Genomic DNA, 18,427 nt, shown 5'->3' on the forward strand with positions numbered 1-18,427 from the left:
TTTACATCTCCTCATTCCGCCGACGAAGAGCCGCAGCGAGTCGCACGCTGACTGCTGAGTTCCTGCTTTGGATTTTTCTGGGAGTGAACAGGAAATGTGTCGGGCTGGTGACCCGGGTCGGCTGCTCCTCTGCTTTATAAGATAGTGGATTAACACGCTTCCTTTCACTGGACACGTGGCTTCTTCTTTGTCAACATCCCTTTAAACTCATTCATGCACCCACGACCGACCTTATCTCTGATTCCCCTGCCTTATATTTCAATCAGTTGGCTTGTTTTTCATTGAATAAATAGGTCAAAACTTGTGTGGGCTCTATTCTTTGACCGGTTCAATTCCCGGCTGGGGACTTTCTGTGTGGATTTTGTATGTTCTTGCAGTGCATGTGTGGGCTCTCCCTGCTCCTCCCACCGTCTAAAATCATGCACTTGAGGTGAGGTGAGATTAATTGGTGGTCTATACACTGGAAAAAAAATTTCGTTGCAAGGAAAAGGTAATTTCTCACCATTCAGGCAAAGGGAATCAAAAGCATTTATACAGGAGGAAGGGGCTTTGTTTTTTCAGGTGTGTATTCTTCAACCGTCACCTTACAACCTCTCTATTCCCTACACAGACACAGCTTCATTTTCTCTTTGTCTGCACGCCAACGCATTCATACACGTTTTTAAATCAAAATGACCACTTTTCACGTCTTGCTAGTGTTCGTCTGGACACAAATGCTCATCAGAAGGAACCGGCCCTAGTTTTTTAGTGACCGAACCTCTTTACTTCCCTCCCGCTCGTCATTCCCTTTAATCTTAACCACTCGCGGGTGGTTAAGATTAAAATCTGCAAGGCTACAGTTTACATATATTTTGCTCATTTTCTAGTGAGGATCACAAATCGAATATTGGATCTTCCAATATTCGAGCCACAGCATTAAAACTCCTGATAGGCTAAATGAGCAACATCTTGTTACAATGAAATGCTCTGCTGGGAAGTCCTGCATTCTGGCATTCATTAGGGAGTCACTCTCACACTTGACACCCACTTAAACATTTTTACAAACCAGTCACATGCCCTGAAATGGCAACGTTGCTTCCCCCATAACTTTAGCCTCCCCCAGCAACATAGAAGTGGCCTGAACAAAAACTGCTTAAGAGAGTTTGAGGTGTTCATCTGGACTCCAAACCACCCAGATACCAATCTGATGGGATCTAATGGGATTCATGGTAAACAGTCCCAGCCCATAATCCATAGGACCCACATAATCTATTGCTAATATCCTGGTACTAGACACTTTTTGTCACTTCCGGATGGTCAAAGCTCTTTTGGTGGCATGAGGAGGGCTTTCGAATACAGGAATCTACTGTAAATGGTTGCTGTTTGAGCCAGTGTTCATTGAAATGAAGCAGATCTAAGCCACATGTTAAATGGGAGGACGGTACAGGGAACAAAATTCATGGGAAAAGAAACACAAATCAGAATTATTATATTATAATTATACAAAGCAGACAAAAGGAAACAAAAGGACGGAGGCAACTTGTCACATTTGTTAGTTTCTGAAGTCCAAAAACGTATTAATCCATTGAAACAGGGCCTTCTCTGTTTTCTGGATCCTCCAGATTTATAAACTAAGAGCTTTCCTCCCATGCTTGGAAAATCCCATCTTTGCCAGTGTTGACCAGCCTTATATCTGCCTCATTGGAGCAGCAGACAGGCTTCCTTGTACTAGCAGCGGAGTTAAGCTGCAAGCACACGCTGACGGGAACGGCAAGGCTAATTTACTCCTTCACAAGGATTCACAGTGTTTCGTCTGAGCCATTTTAAGGCTCCAAGGGTACGGTTTCAAAGGAAAGAAAACTCTGAAAATGCTTTTAATGAGCAGACAGGACCCTGGCAGTTCTGTTAAATGCACTGAATCCAAGTTTCCATCTTGCTAAAGTTGATGGACTGCGTGCACACCTGGGACGATGTTAGAAATGAGTCGAGAACTGCAGAAGTGTAGCATCATTTATGGTTTGTTTTCCATTCACTAATTAAGCAAATCTGAAGCAATCCTTGGTGGTTTAATGCAATTAAAGTAGGCTGGGTGGTGTGAGCTATGTGGCTAGTGGTTTTAACTGGAAACAAACCTCATATTGCAAATATTGTACCTGTGTGACCACTGGGTGAGAATAACAGGCGCGCTCAAAGAAGGAGTGAGATGCCTAAAGGGAGTACTCCACGGCCACAACTGCCTGCTACATTGAGATGAACAAAGAACTGTTTCTGTTTATCAGCTGATGAGTTGGATTATTTTAGTCTTTTAGGAAATGTGCATCATTTCAATTGACCTTTTCTAATTCACATCTTCTAACTTTGGATCAGAAATATAATATATCTTGAACAATTCCCAGTGTGACTTTCTGGACCTTTCTCACCCGTCGCCTAATCCTTCTAAAATGGAAGGATGCCATCCCTCCATCCCACACACTTTGGATCAGAAGTACTTTATATCATATGAAATTGGAAAAAAAATAAAACACACACTTAGAGGTTCAGCTGGTAAATTCAAAAAGATTTGGCAACCTTTTCTGAGATATGTGGAAGAGAAATCAGAGCTGCAAGTTAGCTAGGACAACCACTGATTTCATTGTGTTTCGATGACAACCCGCTTAAATACTATTCTGTATGTACTGCATCTCTCTGTTTGTTTGTTTTTCTGTAACATGCTCTCCTTTTTATATTCATATGTCTTCTTTTACAACATGTTTGACATACATTGTCTTAGATTTACTCATCTATTTATCATTTTTTATTGTGATTTATCTATGTATTTTTAATTTTTTTTTTTTACTTCATGGGGATGGGATTCTGTTCTGAGTGTTCCTGTGTGTCTGTGTTCTATTGTGAAAAAAGCTTAATAAACAAAGTAAAAAAAAAAAAAAGAAATATAATATATCATATATAATATATGATATATTATATGATGAAATATAATATGATATAAAAATAGAAACTCTGCTAATGAAGCTAAAGTAAACATCCTGGAGAAACTGTGAGCAGCCACACAGTTCTTGTTGTTCCTGCATGATGTTTTCATTGATACTGTAAGTCCTGGTTTTAGGTACACTCCCACTTTTGAGGAGTTGTAACTCTGGTGCAGCCATAAATAAAAATGCTTGGTTTCAGTCCCTGTCGGCTGAGCGCGTCTGCAGCTTGCATTGAGACATGTGCCCGCCAGCTGGCTCACATCCAGCTTGTCAGTGAGACCCGGAGTGACCTCCCATACACGGAGGTGGTGAAACAGGGATGTGGAGGCAGCTTGTAAGCTGCAGCGACAGTCAGCGGGCAGCTGGGAAACAGGATGAGACTGTCAGCATGCCAGCTGTGACGGAGCGTGTCTTCATTAGATCTGCTATACGTAAGGACATGAAAAGACAGGGCTCGCTCACACATGCAGGTGCCCATCAGGAGCATCGGGTCGCATAACGCTGACCCGGCCCAGCAGGGACTGGATCAGCTCCAGACCCGCATCCTGACAGTCACAGTATGTGGCTGATTAATCAACTCACACACTGTCAAAACTCCCCACACACACATTTAAAACAGTGACAAGCTTCAGCACGGATTAATTGAACTTTCAAACACAGTGTGTTGGGTTATTACACAGAGTAATAACGACTGGTGCAGAAAGACAGAAAAAGGACACCAGTAGCCCACATTAGTACATTAGGAGCCCTGTCATAACCCCACCCTGCTTAATGGACTGGTATTTCTGCATTGAACCATGCTATATCTGCATGGACTATCTCTAAACTATCTCTGAACTCGTTACAGGGTCGTACACAACACAGGGAAACATGTCACTGTCCTGTAAAGACTTCAGTTCCAGCAGGTGGGAAACACTCATGAGTGAAACATCACAGCCGACATCAGGTCACAACTAATGAGTCTGAAATTTACTTTCTGCTAATGTAAGAAATGTGAAACTGAGAATGCAAACATTTAGCATTCAGCCCCACAATGGCCGACGCTCCAATGATAATTGATAAATTAAATTTGGTGAGACACAGCTGCAGTGTTCTTTTATGGCTAATCGAGCCGGAGAACGCTCCATTTGCACTGCCTTAATGATCTGTGACAGGTCACAGTTGTCTTACGCAAACACGTTCTTACGCCCAATGTGTCACATGCCGCCACGTCAAGTCAGCAGTCACAGTTAAAAAGCCTCATGGCTGTGAGGAAAAAGGACCTCCTGAACCTCTCAGTCCTGCAGCTGCTCCTCTGTCCTGCCAGGATGCTGTGGAGAGGATGTTTATTGTTCCCCAAAACAGAATCTAATTTCCTCCTCATCCGTTGCTCCACCACAGCACTGAGAGGGTCCGGCCATCTGCCTACAACCTTTTTCACCAGTTTGTCCAGGCGCCTACAGTTTCTGTCTGTAGTGCAACTCCCCAGGCAAACAGCAGCATAGAACAGTACACTCTCAATGTCAGTGTGATAAAACATGCACATCATGTCACTGCAGACATTGAAGGACCTGAGCCGGCTCTGGCCCCTCCTGTGCACAGCTTCTATGTTGGCAGACCGCTCCAGTTTATTATCCAGCACCACCCCCAGATATCTGCAGGTCTGAACAGTCTCTTCAGATTGCGTAAAAAAGGGAAGGTTTCTAAAATAAGTAGTTGATATTTGATGAGTCAGACGAAACTGTTATCAAGCAGAAACTTGAATTCTCTGAAATACAGATCACTTTGGGTTGTTAATTGGACTAATGCCCCCGAACATTTTTGTAACAGTACAGCTCTACACGGTACCACTCTACCCTGATTGGGAGCTTTTCCATCGTGGGTTGAAGGTGGGACCCGTTACGATTTTTAGCACCGGCTAGTACTTGCTTCAGAGGTGGGTCTAGCCGATACTAAAACGTCACGTGATCAGTGCTGTCCACTGATTGGTCAGGTGAAATTACGTCATACACGCCACGAAGCTCGGGGAGCTTTAAATAATCACCCGCCATGTATGAAAACACACCTGCGAGAGCAACAGAGAATAAACAGAACTACGAATATGGAAGACCAGAGAAGGAAAGCCAACCCATGGACAGTGAGCGAGGTGCAGGTATAGCCAAAGTTTCCTTTCTTTTTCAAGTGTATTTCGTCTCGCCTCTTCTTCTCTTCGCCTGAAACCGACGTCACGTTAGTGGTAAAGGGCGACTCCGCCCACTTCCAGGTCACGGTTTGGGTGGAAAAGGAAATGGTACTGGTGTCGTGTCGTGTAGTGTCGCCCTATATCGAACCGAGTAGAGTAGGGCTAGCTTGGCGGTGGAAAAGGGGCATAAATAAAGAACTTTGAGGCCATCATATTGGGATCTGGGTATTTTTTACTATTTTCTAACATTTTATCAGCTGAAATATGAACCAGCTTAATCAAAAATGGTCAGTATACACACAGTATACCCCAGTAAGGACACAAAGTGTGTGTAAATAAACAATGTTAGAAATCCCAGTAAATTAATTAACTTCATTGCACAATAATGGCAAGCCTTACATTATTTGATATGAAGAACCTTTAAAAATACACTCAATTACATCTGAATGAATTGCATTCTCCTACAGTCACAATAGCCAATAGTCATGGCAAGAAGAGGATGAACTGCGGGAGGCCATCAGGTGTCGAAAATGAAGACTTCATTTATAACTAACAAGAAGAGCTGCCACGGCAGGAGATTTAAGGAACTTAATAGCTAAACAAGAGAAAGAGCCGAGGGGGGAAACAGGACTGGCTGACAAGCGGGAGCTTCAACGAAAGCAGTGACAAGGATCAGGCGATGAACCAAGGAAAGCCTGGAGTATTGGTACTGAGAGAGATAACGGCCTAATGCAGAGCAGGTGTGCCAATCAGAACAGAAACCAGCTGTGGCAGGAAGCAAAACTGAGTGGAATGGACTAAAAAGATAAAGCAGGAAGTAAAGTTATTACAAGAATACAAAACTTTGAATGTAAATTTAGCAGAAACCACAGACAATGAAGCTGAGTTTTTTCCCTGAAGCTCCTTGGCAGTCAGTATAATCATGTTATTGTTCTTCTTAGTATCATTTTTTCAAGCGCAAGTGCAAATTTGGCCGATTTTTCGACGAACGCCTGAAGCTGAAGACATTGAGAATACGTGATGATGAGGAGTGGAAGGGCTGAGTGTTACTGTGGGTCAATCAATACAAAGACTGATTTGTAATGTGTGAACAGATGGGAGTGCAAGCAAGTGTTTCTACACCTCTGCCACATGCTTCGGATCGCTTCCATCACCGCAACGCCGTGGCAACAGTGCAGCAAACATGCACCGAAATGGGTCATTTCCACAGAGCTGACGGATATTCTGAAGTTTTTAAAGGCAAGAAAGCAAACTCTTAGCTTTTAGCTCTGAATCTCTGCCTCACACTCTTACAAATGTATAAAATGTATATTCAGTACAAACAGACCAAATCAGAAGCCTCAAGTTACTGCACCAACAAAGTCATGTTGATGACAGGATTAGCATTAGGCTGAAACAGCGATCAGAGCATGATCACATTTCTGCTGCAGGAGAACCGTAAAATTAGCCCCGAAGTGACATTTAAATTCAAATTAAGCTCGGTTTTCCCCAAACGAAAAGTGAGGGAAAACAAAATGTTCTTTATTACATCTGTACACCGAGTGAAAGCACGGGCAAACGGCTCTCAGGAAACCAGGCTCCGTGTGAAACCCTCTGAAATGAAGCTCATTCTAAATATAGACTTCGTCATTAGCTATAGCAATTCCTCACCTTCTCTCTCCGCTGACCTTTCAGAATGATTCTGAAACTTAAAAGGAAAATAAGGTCGTCTGTATATGAGGTTCGAGCAGTAATCGCATATCTTCCTCTGACAATATTCCACATCTTTAGGGACCAAAACAGAAAAAGGTGCATACGCTTCCTGATTATAGGATTGTTTTTCTTTCAGGTAATAGTTTCTTGGAAAAAAATAAGATAAGGAAATTGATTTAATCTAATCAGTTCTCACCAGTTCCTCAAAAGATGGCTCTAAATGGACGCCCGCCATCTTGTTTTAATTCTGTTTGTATCTCGTTCACATTTGACTCAGTGATCGGTTAGGTTTAGACAAGACCACGAGTTGGTGAGGTTTACTCACTCAAGGTTAGATTTTGGAGCCAAAACTACATCGCTATGGTTTGGCAAGAAACGTGGTGGTTGATATTATCTAAAATCCAATGCTACCTAATGCGTTAGAAAGTGTTTCTAACATAATATCAGTTGCATATATAGAGCTGTGAGTGATTTGGGGCTGTGTAATTAAATATCCATTCAGCATGTGGCTTTTTCTTTAGGATATAGTTATGTTAGTTTACCATTAGGACTGCAAGCAGAGGGAAATAGCTAGCTGATTCCCACAGGTACAAACAGTCTGCCAGCCTCTAGTCGCTCTCAAAGCAACTCATTTACATTAATTCTGCACCGATCGATCGGCCCCGATTTCCTTAATTTTTGGTTGATCGGCAATACTTGCATGTGAAACCGATCTTATCTACCCACGCAAAGGTCTGAAAATCAGCCACTGTCCATTCTTATCGGCCGCGGGAGAGGGCCGACTGACAGACCCGTCCACCAGGTCACGTCTGCATTTAGACAGCAATGCTCTAAACTTTTCATTTATATTTGAGAGCACGACCTCATGTGCAGTTAAAACAAGTTTGTATTGTTTCACAGGCATTGTTCAATGTTTTTCAATAAAATAATATTGGGACATTGAAGGTGTCAGACTGACCTTTACACCTGACAGTGTCAGTTATAAAAAAAAAAATCGGTATCGGCAAAAATCGGAATCGGAAGGTCAAGCTTTTTAAAGATCGGTGATGGGCCAGAAAACTGAACCCCTAATTAATTCCCTTGTTATATCTGTAAAAAAAAAAAGGCATTTTTAAAATAATGTTGGTGTGCCTGACTATTTCTTCACTATTGCAATTATTATTTTGAGTTCTGTCACAACTGGGACGGAGCCAAGCTAGCTGTTTCCAATTCGATGCTAAGCTACGCTAACAGGCTAAAAAAAATGACCATTCATGAAAGTTGAATTATTACTTGAATCAAATTCGCACTAAATGTAAACATTGCTGGAATTTCCCATCAAGTCTAAGGTTGTGTTCGAAACCACATACTACATACAAACTGCATACTTCCATTCAGCATACTGCAAACTCATCGATCAGACAGTATGCAGAGCGTTTACCCACAATGCATTTCGCTCCTACCTGAGCCGAAATCAGCCGGCCTGAAGCTGATTTTGCTTAAGCTCTAAACTCTGTAAACTTTAGCAACATTTGAAACATTTTCAGGTCAGAAAGTAGTCGTTTAGATCCCCAACGTGTTGAAAATCTGACAAAATACCGGCTATTTACAATTTTGTTCCCACGAATTCGGCGCTACTAAAGCTAGCCGCAGTGAGCAACGCACTTCCGGTTATTTTCACAAAATAAAATACCCGTTGCCTTTTATCATAGGGAAAGATATTAGGATACAATTGGTGCTTTTGTTTTGAAAACAGGAGGTGAACCTACCCTCGTTGTAGCTAGCTTGAAACTGCCGTTTTGACCGTTTTGACGATCGGCGACGTCACGTCACGTTGCATCTTGGGTAGTTTGAGTATGAGTAGTAACCTCATGATGCACACCCAACATTTCAGAGAATCTAGTATGCATCCGGGAACTTCTCACTTACTCAAACTCGCACACTAACTCAAAAAGTCAGTATGAGTAGTGGGAGTAGTAGGAGAAGTATGCGGTTTCGAACACAGCCTAAACCTAGTAAAATCAAAGCAGGACAAGAAGTAGAGAAAGTAAAATCTCTGACCTTAGCAAACAGCGCCCCCTTGGCCGCCAGCGCGTCCTCTCCTCTCCCGTTGTGGTAGCACTCGTAACGTGCATCCAAGATTGGGTAGCGACTGGCCAGCATCAGGCCACTGTTCAAGAATTTGAACCTGGAGCAGCAGCCTTTCCAGCCGTAGCGCCCGACATCGCTCAGCACATATGGGAAGTAGCGGTGCAGCTGCCGCCGCAGTCTCGTCGTCGCTCCGTGGTCAAATACTTCCTGTAGAGCCAGGAAATCCAAGTTGGCAGGGAAAAAGGCAGAGATCTCGTGGTCGAAGGTCTCATCCCCATGGCGACGTTTCCGTCCCGGGCGCTTAAAGATTGATGTGCGTGGGACATGAGAGAGAGTGTTGTTGGAGGATATTCCTACACCTCCGTCACCTCCGTGGTAACGAGCGAGGGACTCCCGGGAGGCTGTCATGCTGCCCGAGTCTCCTCCCGCCTGCTCCCGATGGTTCCCCGCCTCCTCTTCGTGGGAGTCCGGCTCGGGAGCACTGATGCTGATCTGAACCCCTGAGGTGTGCAGCGGGCAGTCTGCGGAGGGTTTTTGCTGCATCCCTTCCCCGTGCATGGGGCAGTCGTGATTACCACTCTGACCCACTGCAGAATGCATGGGGCAGTCTACAGCCTCATCTGAGGTGTGGACGGGGCAGTCTGAGGTGCTGTTCATCCCTGCCAGGTGGAGGGGGCATTCTGCTGCTGGCTCTGCCCCGTCATGGTGGACGGGACATTCAGCGGAGTCTCCTGCAGAGGGGTGGACGGGGCAGTCGGCGGCACCTGAGGGGTGAATAGGGCACTCGGTGAGGGGTTCGATTTCGTTTTCTGCTGGGCCGTTGGTGGTGTGTATTTGGTCTGGACGCTGGTCCAGAGAGGAGGTACGGCGGAAACCTGTGGCGAGACTGCAGAAGGATGCCGCACTGGATAACAGAACAGAAAGAGGGATGTTTTAAAGTGAACGCATGCGTCTCGGCAGCTGACACAAGGAGCTCTGCAGTGAACTCTCCTCACCTGATAGACGTGTTTGTCGGCGAGTCGATGTAGATTTTAATCTGGGGTCGACTGGCACCGTTGCGGATTCTTTTCCCCACTTCGCGAGCTCTCCTGTGGGTGTCTGATAAGTTGTTGAACCTGGCCAGGGAGTCTGGCAGGAGGCAAACATTGGCACTGCAGAAGCAGAAACTTCTGCCCTGAGGCCTCCATTCTCCAGTCCCAGCGCCCCCTGGGCCAGCTTGGCCTTGCTCCGCCTGGTGTTTGTCTGGTCTGGAGAAAACAAAAGATTTGACACAAGGAGTGATTATAATGAGAGTAAAAAGTATACGAGTTTAAATTAAAGGGATAGTTCGCCTCTTTTGACATGAAGCTGCGTATCACTGCGTGCTGTGTAGAACGTGCAGACCGAAGTGCAGACCGAGCAGTAAACAACGTAACAGGTGCGGCTATCGGCAGGCGGCAGCACGCAGTGATACGAAGGGAGAGAGAATAGGGCCAAGCGATGTGAGGTCTGACTTTTTCCTGGAGGGACGATTTTGTGATGCAAATGTATTACTCTTTTGAACACATATTGTTTTGAGAAGCAAAACGCTTTATTTTTTAAGCCCCAGCCAACTAGCCGGACTACCTTCGTCAACGCCAAAACGAGGCTGGAACTCGGCTCACAGGACGCAGCAGGGGGTAAGAAGATGTTCATAAATGATGTTGCTAATATGGGATGTCATACAGCTTCATGTCAAAAGAGGCGATCAGTAATAGTTTCTTGGAAAAAACAAGATAAGAAAATTGAATTAATCTAATCAGTTCTCATCAGTTCCTCAAAAGATGGCTCTAAATGGGCTTCAGGAAAGCCATCTTTTTTTAATTCTGTTTGTATCTCATTCACATTTGACTCAGTGATCGGTTAGGTTTAGACAAGACCACGAGTTGGTGAGGTTTACTCACTCAGGCAGGCGGCAGCACGCATTCGTATGAAGGGAGAGAAAATAGCGCCAAGTGATTGTGAGGTCTGACTTTTTCCTGGAGAACGATTTTGTGATGCAAATGTGTTACTCTTTTGAACGCATATTGTTTTGAGAAGCCAAACGCTTTATTTTTTAAACCCCAGCCAACTAGCCGGACTACCTTTGTCAACGCCAAAACAGAGCTGGAACTCGGCTCACAGGACGCAGCAGGGGGTAAGAAAATGTTCATAAATGATGTTGCTAATATGGGATGTCATACAGCTTCATGTCAAAAGAGGCGAAATATGCCTTTAAGTAAGCCACGTAGAACCATCGACTGGGTCAACACTAACCTGCGGTAGGTGTACAGGTATGGCTGACGGGCAGCCTGGAGGGGGGCCCAGATGACGAAGCCCAGCAGGGCGAAGGGAAGGGAGGCGAGGAGGAGCAGCAGATAGAGGGGGGCGGAAATCAGGACACACAAGGTGAGGAAGGAGCAGGGATCCTGGGAGCGCTGGCGCTTCTCCAGGGAGGTGGCCACGCAGGAGGCCAGGAGCCGGTCCAGGAGCCAGTAGCAGGGAAACACCAGGCTCCACGACAAGCCATCCAGGAAGTGCAGACAGGCACTGGAGTAAGGGGTGGTGTGGAGGACCATCTCTTTCCTTCTTTCTCTCCGTCTTTCTTCCACTCTGTCACTTTCTCCTCACCTCGCACTCTCAACCAACACCCACATAAACTCTTCAAACAAGCGAGCACAAATCTGTTCTGCAGATCACATGAGCAGAAGTGAGTAAAAAAGAAAAAGAAAAAAAGAAATCAGACTCAAACGTAGACCCTCCCCCCTCCTTAGAGAAAGGAACACTACATGGTTTGGATGATCTTTATCTCCACTCGGAAGCTTATCTCAGAATAGCAACGCCTCCTTCAGCAATTCCTCCCTCCCCAGGAGGGGTCGTAAAGCGGAGTCTGGAGGTAGCGAGTCGCCATGATGAAAGCAGTTTGTTTAATGCCGAATATATGATGGCGAGGTCTCCAACAGGCTCCGAAGCGGGCATCCATTAAACGTCACAATTTCCTCTGGACCTGGAGAAAGAGAGCAGATGGATACAGAGGGAAGGGAGAGAGAGGCAGGAGATCAGTAACTGACGACGCATGCTGGTGTATCACACATACATTTCATCATGTTTGTGAATGAACAATAAATATATCTTCCCACAGGTGACTAAGCGTGGAGATAAAGATGAGTAAGATGAAAATTCTCCTCAGTCTTTGACTCGTATTGTAGGTTTAATCCCTCTTTATCAAAAACAACACTGGCAGTAAATGGCACGTATTCCTCAACTGAAAGAGATGAGTTAAAAACCTGCCTGCTCACTCCTTCAAACTCCATAAATGTATATAATAAGGGCACGTGTCTTATAACAATGTGATGTAAATAGACAACTGCGGACACTGGGATTGAAAAAGGACTCACGGCACTTTAATTTAAATGCGTCAGTTTAATTTTTGCAGCATAAATCAAAATGTGTGGCTGAATGTTGGAGAAAACATCCGAAATTATGCACAGGATACCCAGAATCTATCCATTTTTGTAATGTGTTTGAATCCAAAATAAGACGGTGAGGTTTTAATACACATCACCTATCCGAACCTACCATAAAACCTTACGTTTCAATACTTTTCTAAGCATAAATGTTAACAGCCGAACACTTTCAGACAGCTAAGATTAAGATCATTTTAACAAACTTAAAGCTGCTTCAGGGGAACCCAAAGCTGGAAACTGTGCAGCATAACAAGTTCAAGCACAGATTCCACTCCAGACATTTTATGCCCACCGAGTTTGAATAATTAAAGTCCATGTTTAAATATTTATTTTTTCAATAGACTGTGGAAACAGCTCCTTGAAGCACAGATAATAAAGATAAGAAACAATATGAACTTAGACACAGACACAAAATTACAGTAATTTTTACTTCTTTGAGATTATTGGCTCGTCTTTCATGCAGACGCCTGTGTAGAAAGCCCCCCAATTAGCCCCCCGATAACAACAACACGGCAGCTCTGAGCCAACAGTGCAAGAGTACGCGTTCATTCATTCATTCCTCTTAAAGTATTGGTGAAATAAAGACAGATAATAACTTATTTAGAGGCTGTGTTGTCTCTGCCCAGTTCTCTCCTGTTATAAAAAAACCCCAAAAAAACTTACCCTTAAGCTTTTTTTCAATTGCTGATAAAATCCATGGAAATTATACAGTTAACCTACATAAAATTACTGAAGATACGCATAGTTCAGCTCAATTTGAGTTATTTATGTGTCTCTGAATTTTTTATTACTTCTTGGTGTTTAAATTTATTTTCACTGTATTTTTAGGCTGTGTTTTACTGTGTGGTTTATCTGTATATTTACTCTCTTATGTAACACTTGAATAAAACACATTCTTCTCTTTATGTAATTCAGTTTAATCTATGTTTACAGCCCTATAGTATCCTTTTAGGATTTGGACTTTCTGAAATGCTTTTATCTGCCCCTCGTAGCCAAAGGATCCATGAGAACTAATTATTACAACGTTTCCTCAGCTCCTCGGGTCTTTATTAGTGTGGTTCATTGTTTTTAGTTCAGTACACAATCCTTTAGTGCTTTTGATTTCAAAGTGGGTTGGAGATGGGGTAAGGTGAGGGGGGGGGAGCATTGTTTTAATGCTTCTCTTTAGTGATTTCAGCTGTTTTAAGCTTTATACTCCATTAAGGAAGTTGTGCAACATTCAGTTGGTATGAAAAACAAAACACAAATAAAGTGATGATTCATTTAATGATAATTCTGGAGTTTAAAGATGCAAAGAGTAGATGAGAAGCCCTGAGAGGAAGAAGAAGTTTAATCAGGTGGCCAGTCTTAATGGGCGGGCATGTCCACCCCTTAGCTCAGCCCCTGTGCTCATTGCAGCCCTAAAAAGTTATAATTACGCTTCATAAATCAAAGGAATCCATTTCCAAACTCCATTAAGCTTGTTTAGATGTTCATTTAAAATGTACAGCTCATCACAGGAGTGACTGGTGCTTTTTTGGGAAAGGTCTACGAGGTTAAAGAATTTCTAAAGCTTTGACATTTGCATTAGCTTTCCAAACAAATGATCGCAAATTAAGGTCTGAGACCCTGGAAAAAGTTATCCGAGGGCTCAGATTTATCAACGTGCTGAAACGTCTTTCCCTTCTTCCACACTAATAAATTGATCAAAACAATAAGATCTAGCACTGTGCGTTCTGGAGGTAAACTCATCTCCCATCCGTTTATCCCCCTATTCGAATGCTTTTATCGCCGCCAAGAGAGGAAAGAGAATCAATTCCACCAACATAAATAATTTATGACCCGATTAATTAATTCATGTCAACAGCAGAGGGTTTATGAAGACACACAGAGAGTGATGGCCTCGATGTAACCTAACAGACCCCACAGGGATCAACATAGCAACAGTATGAAAGCTTTTTAAAATCCACCAAACTGCACTGCTGAAACCCGCCGTATGTCCTGCACATTCAGACATCTGAAAGTAGATTAACCAAGTCTATCTAAATCTGTCACCATATATGTTATTTCTAACCCCACCTACACGTTGTTCCAATAAAAAAGGAAGAACAAAAACAACCCCTATGTGAGACATTTGCCATGACAGCCTGTTTTCTCCCAAAATGAGACAGAAAATCTCTCTCAGATGGATTATAATCGCCGTCTCCTCCACCCCAGTAATCTTCTTCTGTACAATCAAAACCTTTGAGTACAGTAATGATTCATGTCATGACACAAGAGCCATTGCTATTACACGATGGTCAACTTAACAAACGCTACTGCCCGGTGTGCTGGTTGGGGAGAAGATGACTCAAACTATGATATTTTTAGGTGACTGTTTGACAGTCTGATTGGTTGTTGGAAGATTAAAAGATAACAGAAAGTCCTTTTTAACTGGGTAAATACAGTCTTGTAGCTGTCTGGAATGCTGTGACTGTGATTGTAAGAGGCCAAAATAGCATACAAGCTAACTTTTGAGGTGAGTTAGCCTTCTCACTTTAAAGGTTTTTTGCTATTTGTGGTTTTATGTTATTCTTTTTCCCAATGTTGTATTTGTGTTTTTAATGTTGTAAAGTGTCCTTGGGTGTTTTGAAAGGCGCTGTCAAATAAAATGCATTATTATGATTATAATAGTCATTTAGCATCAGCTGACGTAGCAGCCAGGTAATTATTTGACCACAAGAAGCCAACTAAAGGTTTCCCTCGATACATAAACTCCAATCAAAATGTCACAGTATGACGAAATATTGACTGTTCCTTAACTTTCTAACTCACATTTGTAAGAAACAGACATCTCCTCTACAATATACAGGAAACAGGTCACTTAATGTGAATGAGGCTCAAAAAACATATTAAAAGAATAAAGAAGTGTTTATCAAGTCAGAGCTCTCATTGAGAGTGAGATGCATGTATCTGAACTAGTTCACACACCACACATGACTTTACAACACTGTGAAGTGATAAAACTGGCAGCACAGAATGGAGGAGATGAAGCCAGATGGCTTTGTTTAGTCCATACAGCTGTCTTGAGTTAGCAACTATCAGCCAATCAGAAAATGGTATTTGTTGTTGCCGGGTAAAGTTTGGAAATAAATTTGTGCTGCAAGTGGGCCAGATAGATAGATAGATAGATAGATGATTTCACAGTATGAATCAACAGGAGGAGGTTAGCTAAGGTTAGCAAAGCAGGCTAGCCAAACAGTTTGTTCTACATGTAATTCACTATAAAACCAGAATTCATACATACAGATAAACAAAAATATATCATTACTGAGCTTTTGGGCTTGGCTTTTGTTTGTACACCGCTAGGCTAGCTTTATATGCTAAGATAAGCTATATGCTAATTGCTGGAATACAGTAAACTGACTGCACTAACTTATTAAAGAAGATAATTTAGAGACTCATTCTTCTCCATATCTGTACAGGGGGGCGAAATAAAATTATATATTATAATAAAATCTAATTATTGTTTTATCAGTGAATCTATCACAAAGGTTTGACATTAGGTGAAAAATATGAATAAGAGTTGTAGCATTAGGATTTGATTGCATCCAGGAAAAATAAGTTGACTCGATCAGCTATCAATAGCCTATCACTAAATGACTTTGTTTGTGAAGATATCAAAAGATTCTTGGGGATGTGAGAAGTTCCTGAATACGAGCTCTGCACTGCTTTGACTGATTGACAGTGGGTGACACTGGCCAATCGTGAGAGAAGACAGGCTTTGTTAGTTGCTTACTCTTTTTTATCTTCCTTATAGTGTTAAATTGCTTGGCCCACATCAATAAAAGGCTTCCACGTTTCACCAGTACTGTTGTCCTCAGATCTTGTGAAGGATTATCTCTTTTGGAAACTGAAAGCATCAACATCAAAACCCAGAAAAACACCCATCAATCACAGCTGATCAGTATCAGCGAGCACAAACTGTCACTCCTGGCCTCAGTGCATAATTCATACACAAGCAGATGCTCTCATGAGGAGAAACAGGGATCCGAGAGCACATCGGCAGGCAAAAAACACAAACAAGTTGATACAAACGAAGAAAAAAACAGAAAACAAACTTGCATGCACTAAAGCAGACATGCAAATTGTGCCAGGAAAACTGAAATTTAAAGTTTCACCTTTATTTTTTACTGATATTGCTATATAATCTCTTGAAAAACTGTTTTTTGTTGTGTAGCGCAGACGTGAGAAGGAGTCAGAGGTTAACAGGCCAAGAACTTAAGAGTTTAAATGAGTGAACTGCCACAATAAAAAAAAAAAGATTAAACCAGGAGTTACCAATTCTGTGTTCAGCTCCTAATAACTTGTGATGTGTGAACATAGACCTGCATATTATCAGTCTGGTAAGTAGCATTTAGAGTATTTAAAGGAACAATTTCACTTTATAATTTCAAACAAAGAATGCAGAGAGAATGATGCCCTTGAGCAAGGCACCATATCCCCATGCTCCCCGGGCTCCAGTGTATATGGCATCTGTCTCCTTCTTCTGGCCTGGATGGGTTAAATGCGGAGGAGTAATTTTGTGTATCTACATGACAATAAAAGTCTTAATCTCAATCGAATGTCCACAATAAGATTGAAATTAGCTACAGAAGGATTCAACAGAAAAACATTCAATGAAGACATATAAAATAAACTCTAAAAGAGACAAATTCTCCAAAGCAAGACACGAAAAAACAACTAAAATTAGATGCAAATAAGTTACAAAGTGATGCAAAATGACCCAAATGTGCAGTTTTTTCCTTTTAATTCCAGAAAATACTAAAAAGTCTCTAAAGGGACAGTTCTTGACTGACTTTGTGTTTTATTTTTCATCCCAAATAGTCTTTAACCTCGTTGTTTATATAAAAATACAGATTTGTGTGGTTTTAGCATCTGGTTCAGGCTACACTTAATGTCTGACCCTGGCTTTTATCCCAGAATCCAGATTTTTGTTGCAGCACCAAAAAAGGCATTAATGCCAAATACTACTGCTACTAGCAGTAGTAAGAGAATCATTACGAAATATTAAGGCCCCGTTTACACGATAGGAAGACGCAGATATTTTCCTGCGGTTTGGCCTCTCATTTACACCAAAACCCCGTTTTTAATCACAGAAAACGATTATTTCTAAAACCTCCGGCCAAAGTGGAGATTTCTGATAACGCCGGTTATGTGTTGCCGTGTCAACTGGGAGAAACGGCGTTTTAGGTTCTTAAACGTCACATTATGCGCCAGAAAATGCTTAACGTCATGCAAGCGCCTTATGTTTACAGTTTGTTTGGCCACTGATCAGGATTATCATGGATGATGTTAAAGTTCTACTAATTTTTACGTTTGTGCAAACGATTCTGGCCTTATTGCATTTGCAACAACTGCTGCTCTACATGGAGAAGCAGAGGCGAAGGATTGCACGGAGGTCAGCATTTTTACTGCATCTTTCCCTTCCAAGACGTAGGTGCCTACCAAAGGTACAGGAAGTTGCTCGTGTTATTTGTTGGTGTCGATTCTGAGGATTTTGATTGGCTTGCATGGCTTTATTCCTTTCCCTACACTGCCGCCAATAGGTTTGGCAGAGTTATTATGGAGCTTGACGGCGTATTTATGTGGGTTGATGTAAATGACAAGTTTTTTGAAAACGATGTTGTGTGCATGATGTTATTATTGAAAACGGAGGGGGGGAAATATTCGTTTCTCTAAATACCCGGCTATGTGTAAATGTGGCCTAAATCTGTGTTGAGTGGGCATTAGTGTGCATGCGTATGGACTGAATTTAAAATTTTCTTAACAGACCTTTGACCCAAATGACTGTTGAGTTCCCAAAAGTCAAATTCAGTCTCCTCTCTTTAGAGGCTTTTCAACGTTCATGATATTGTGTTTCTATGCGAGTCCTGTTATTCATGAATTCCTGTTTATTTGTCACAGGCAGAAACCAACCCGCAGGTAGTGTGAATACAATATTATGAGTGGTGCTTTAATCAGAGAGCAGCGTGGGAGTTTGCCTCCTAAATAAACAACAAACAATGACACTTCAAAGTGACCTTTTAACCACTTACATGTAAAAACAACAAAAAATAGAATGAGGAAAA

The 18,427-nt window shown here is 42.3% G+C and overlaps 1 protein-coding gene across 1 annotated transcript in view; it reads right to left on the minus strand.

Moving 5' to 3' along the window:
* Positions 1-18,427, minus strand: part of smpd3 (sphingomyelin phosphodiesterase 3) — a 117,835-nt gene that overhangs the window by 59,112 nt on the left and 40,296 nt on the right. Inside the window, exons 2-4 of the mRNA XM_075470571.1 lie at positions 11,149-11,878; positions 9,870-10,121; positions 8,845-9,778 (exon numbers count right to left, since the gene is read on the minus strand). Coding sequence (XP_075326686.1) covers positions 8,845-9,778; positions 9,870-10,121; positions 11,149-11,450 — 1,488 coding nt within the window. The 5' untranslated portion in view covers positions 11,451-11,878. The remainder of the gene's footprint in view (positions 1-8,844; positions 9,779-9,869; positions 10,122-11,148; positions 11,879-18,427) is intronic.

This window comes from Odontesthes bonariensis, chromosome 7 (assembly GCF_027942865.1).
Source record: "Odontesthes bonariensis isolate fOdoBon6 chromosome 7, fOdoBon6.hap1, whole genome shotgun sequence".
Taxonomy (NCBI): Eukaryota; Metazoa; Chordata; class Actinopteri; order Atheriniformes; family Atherinopsidae; genus Odontesthes; species Odontesthes bonariensis.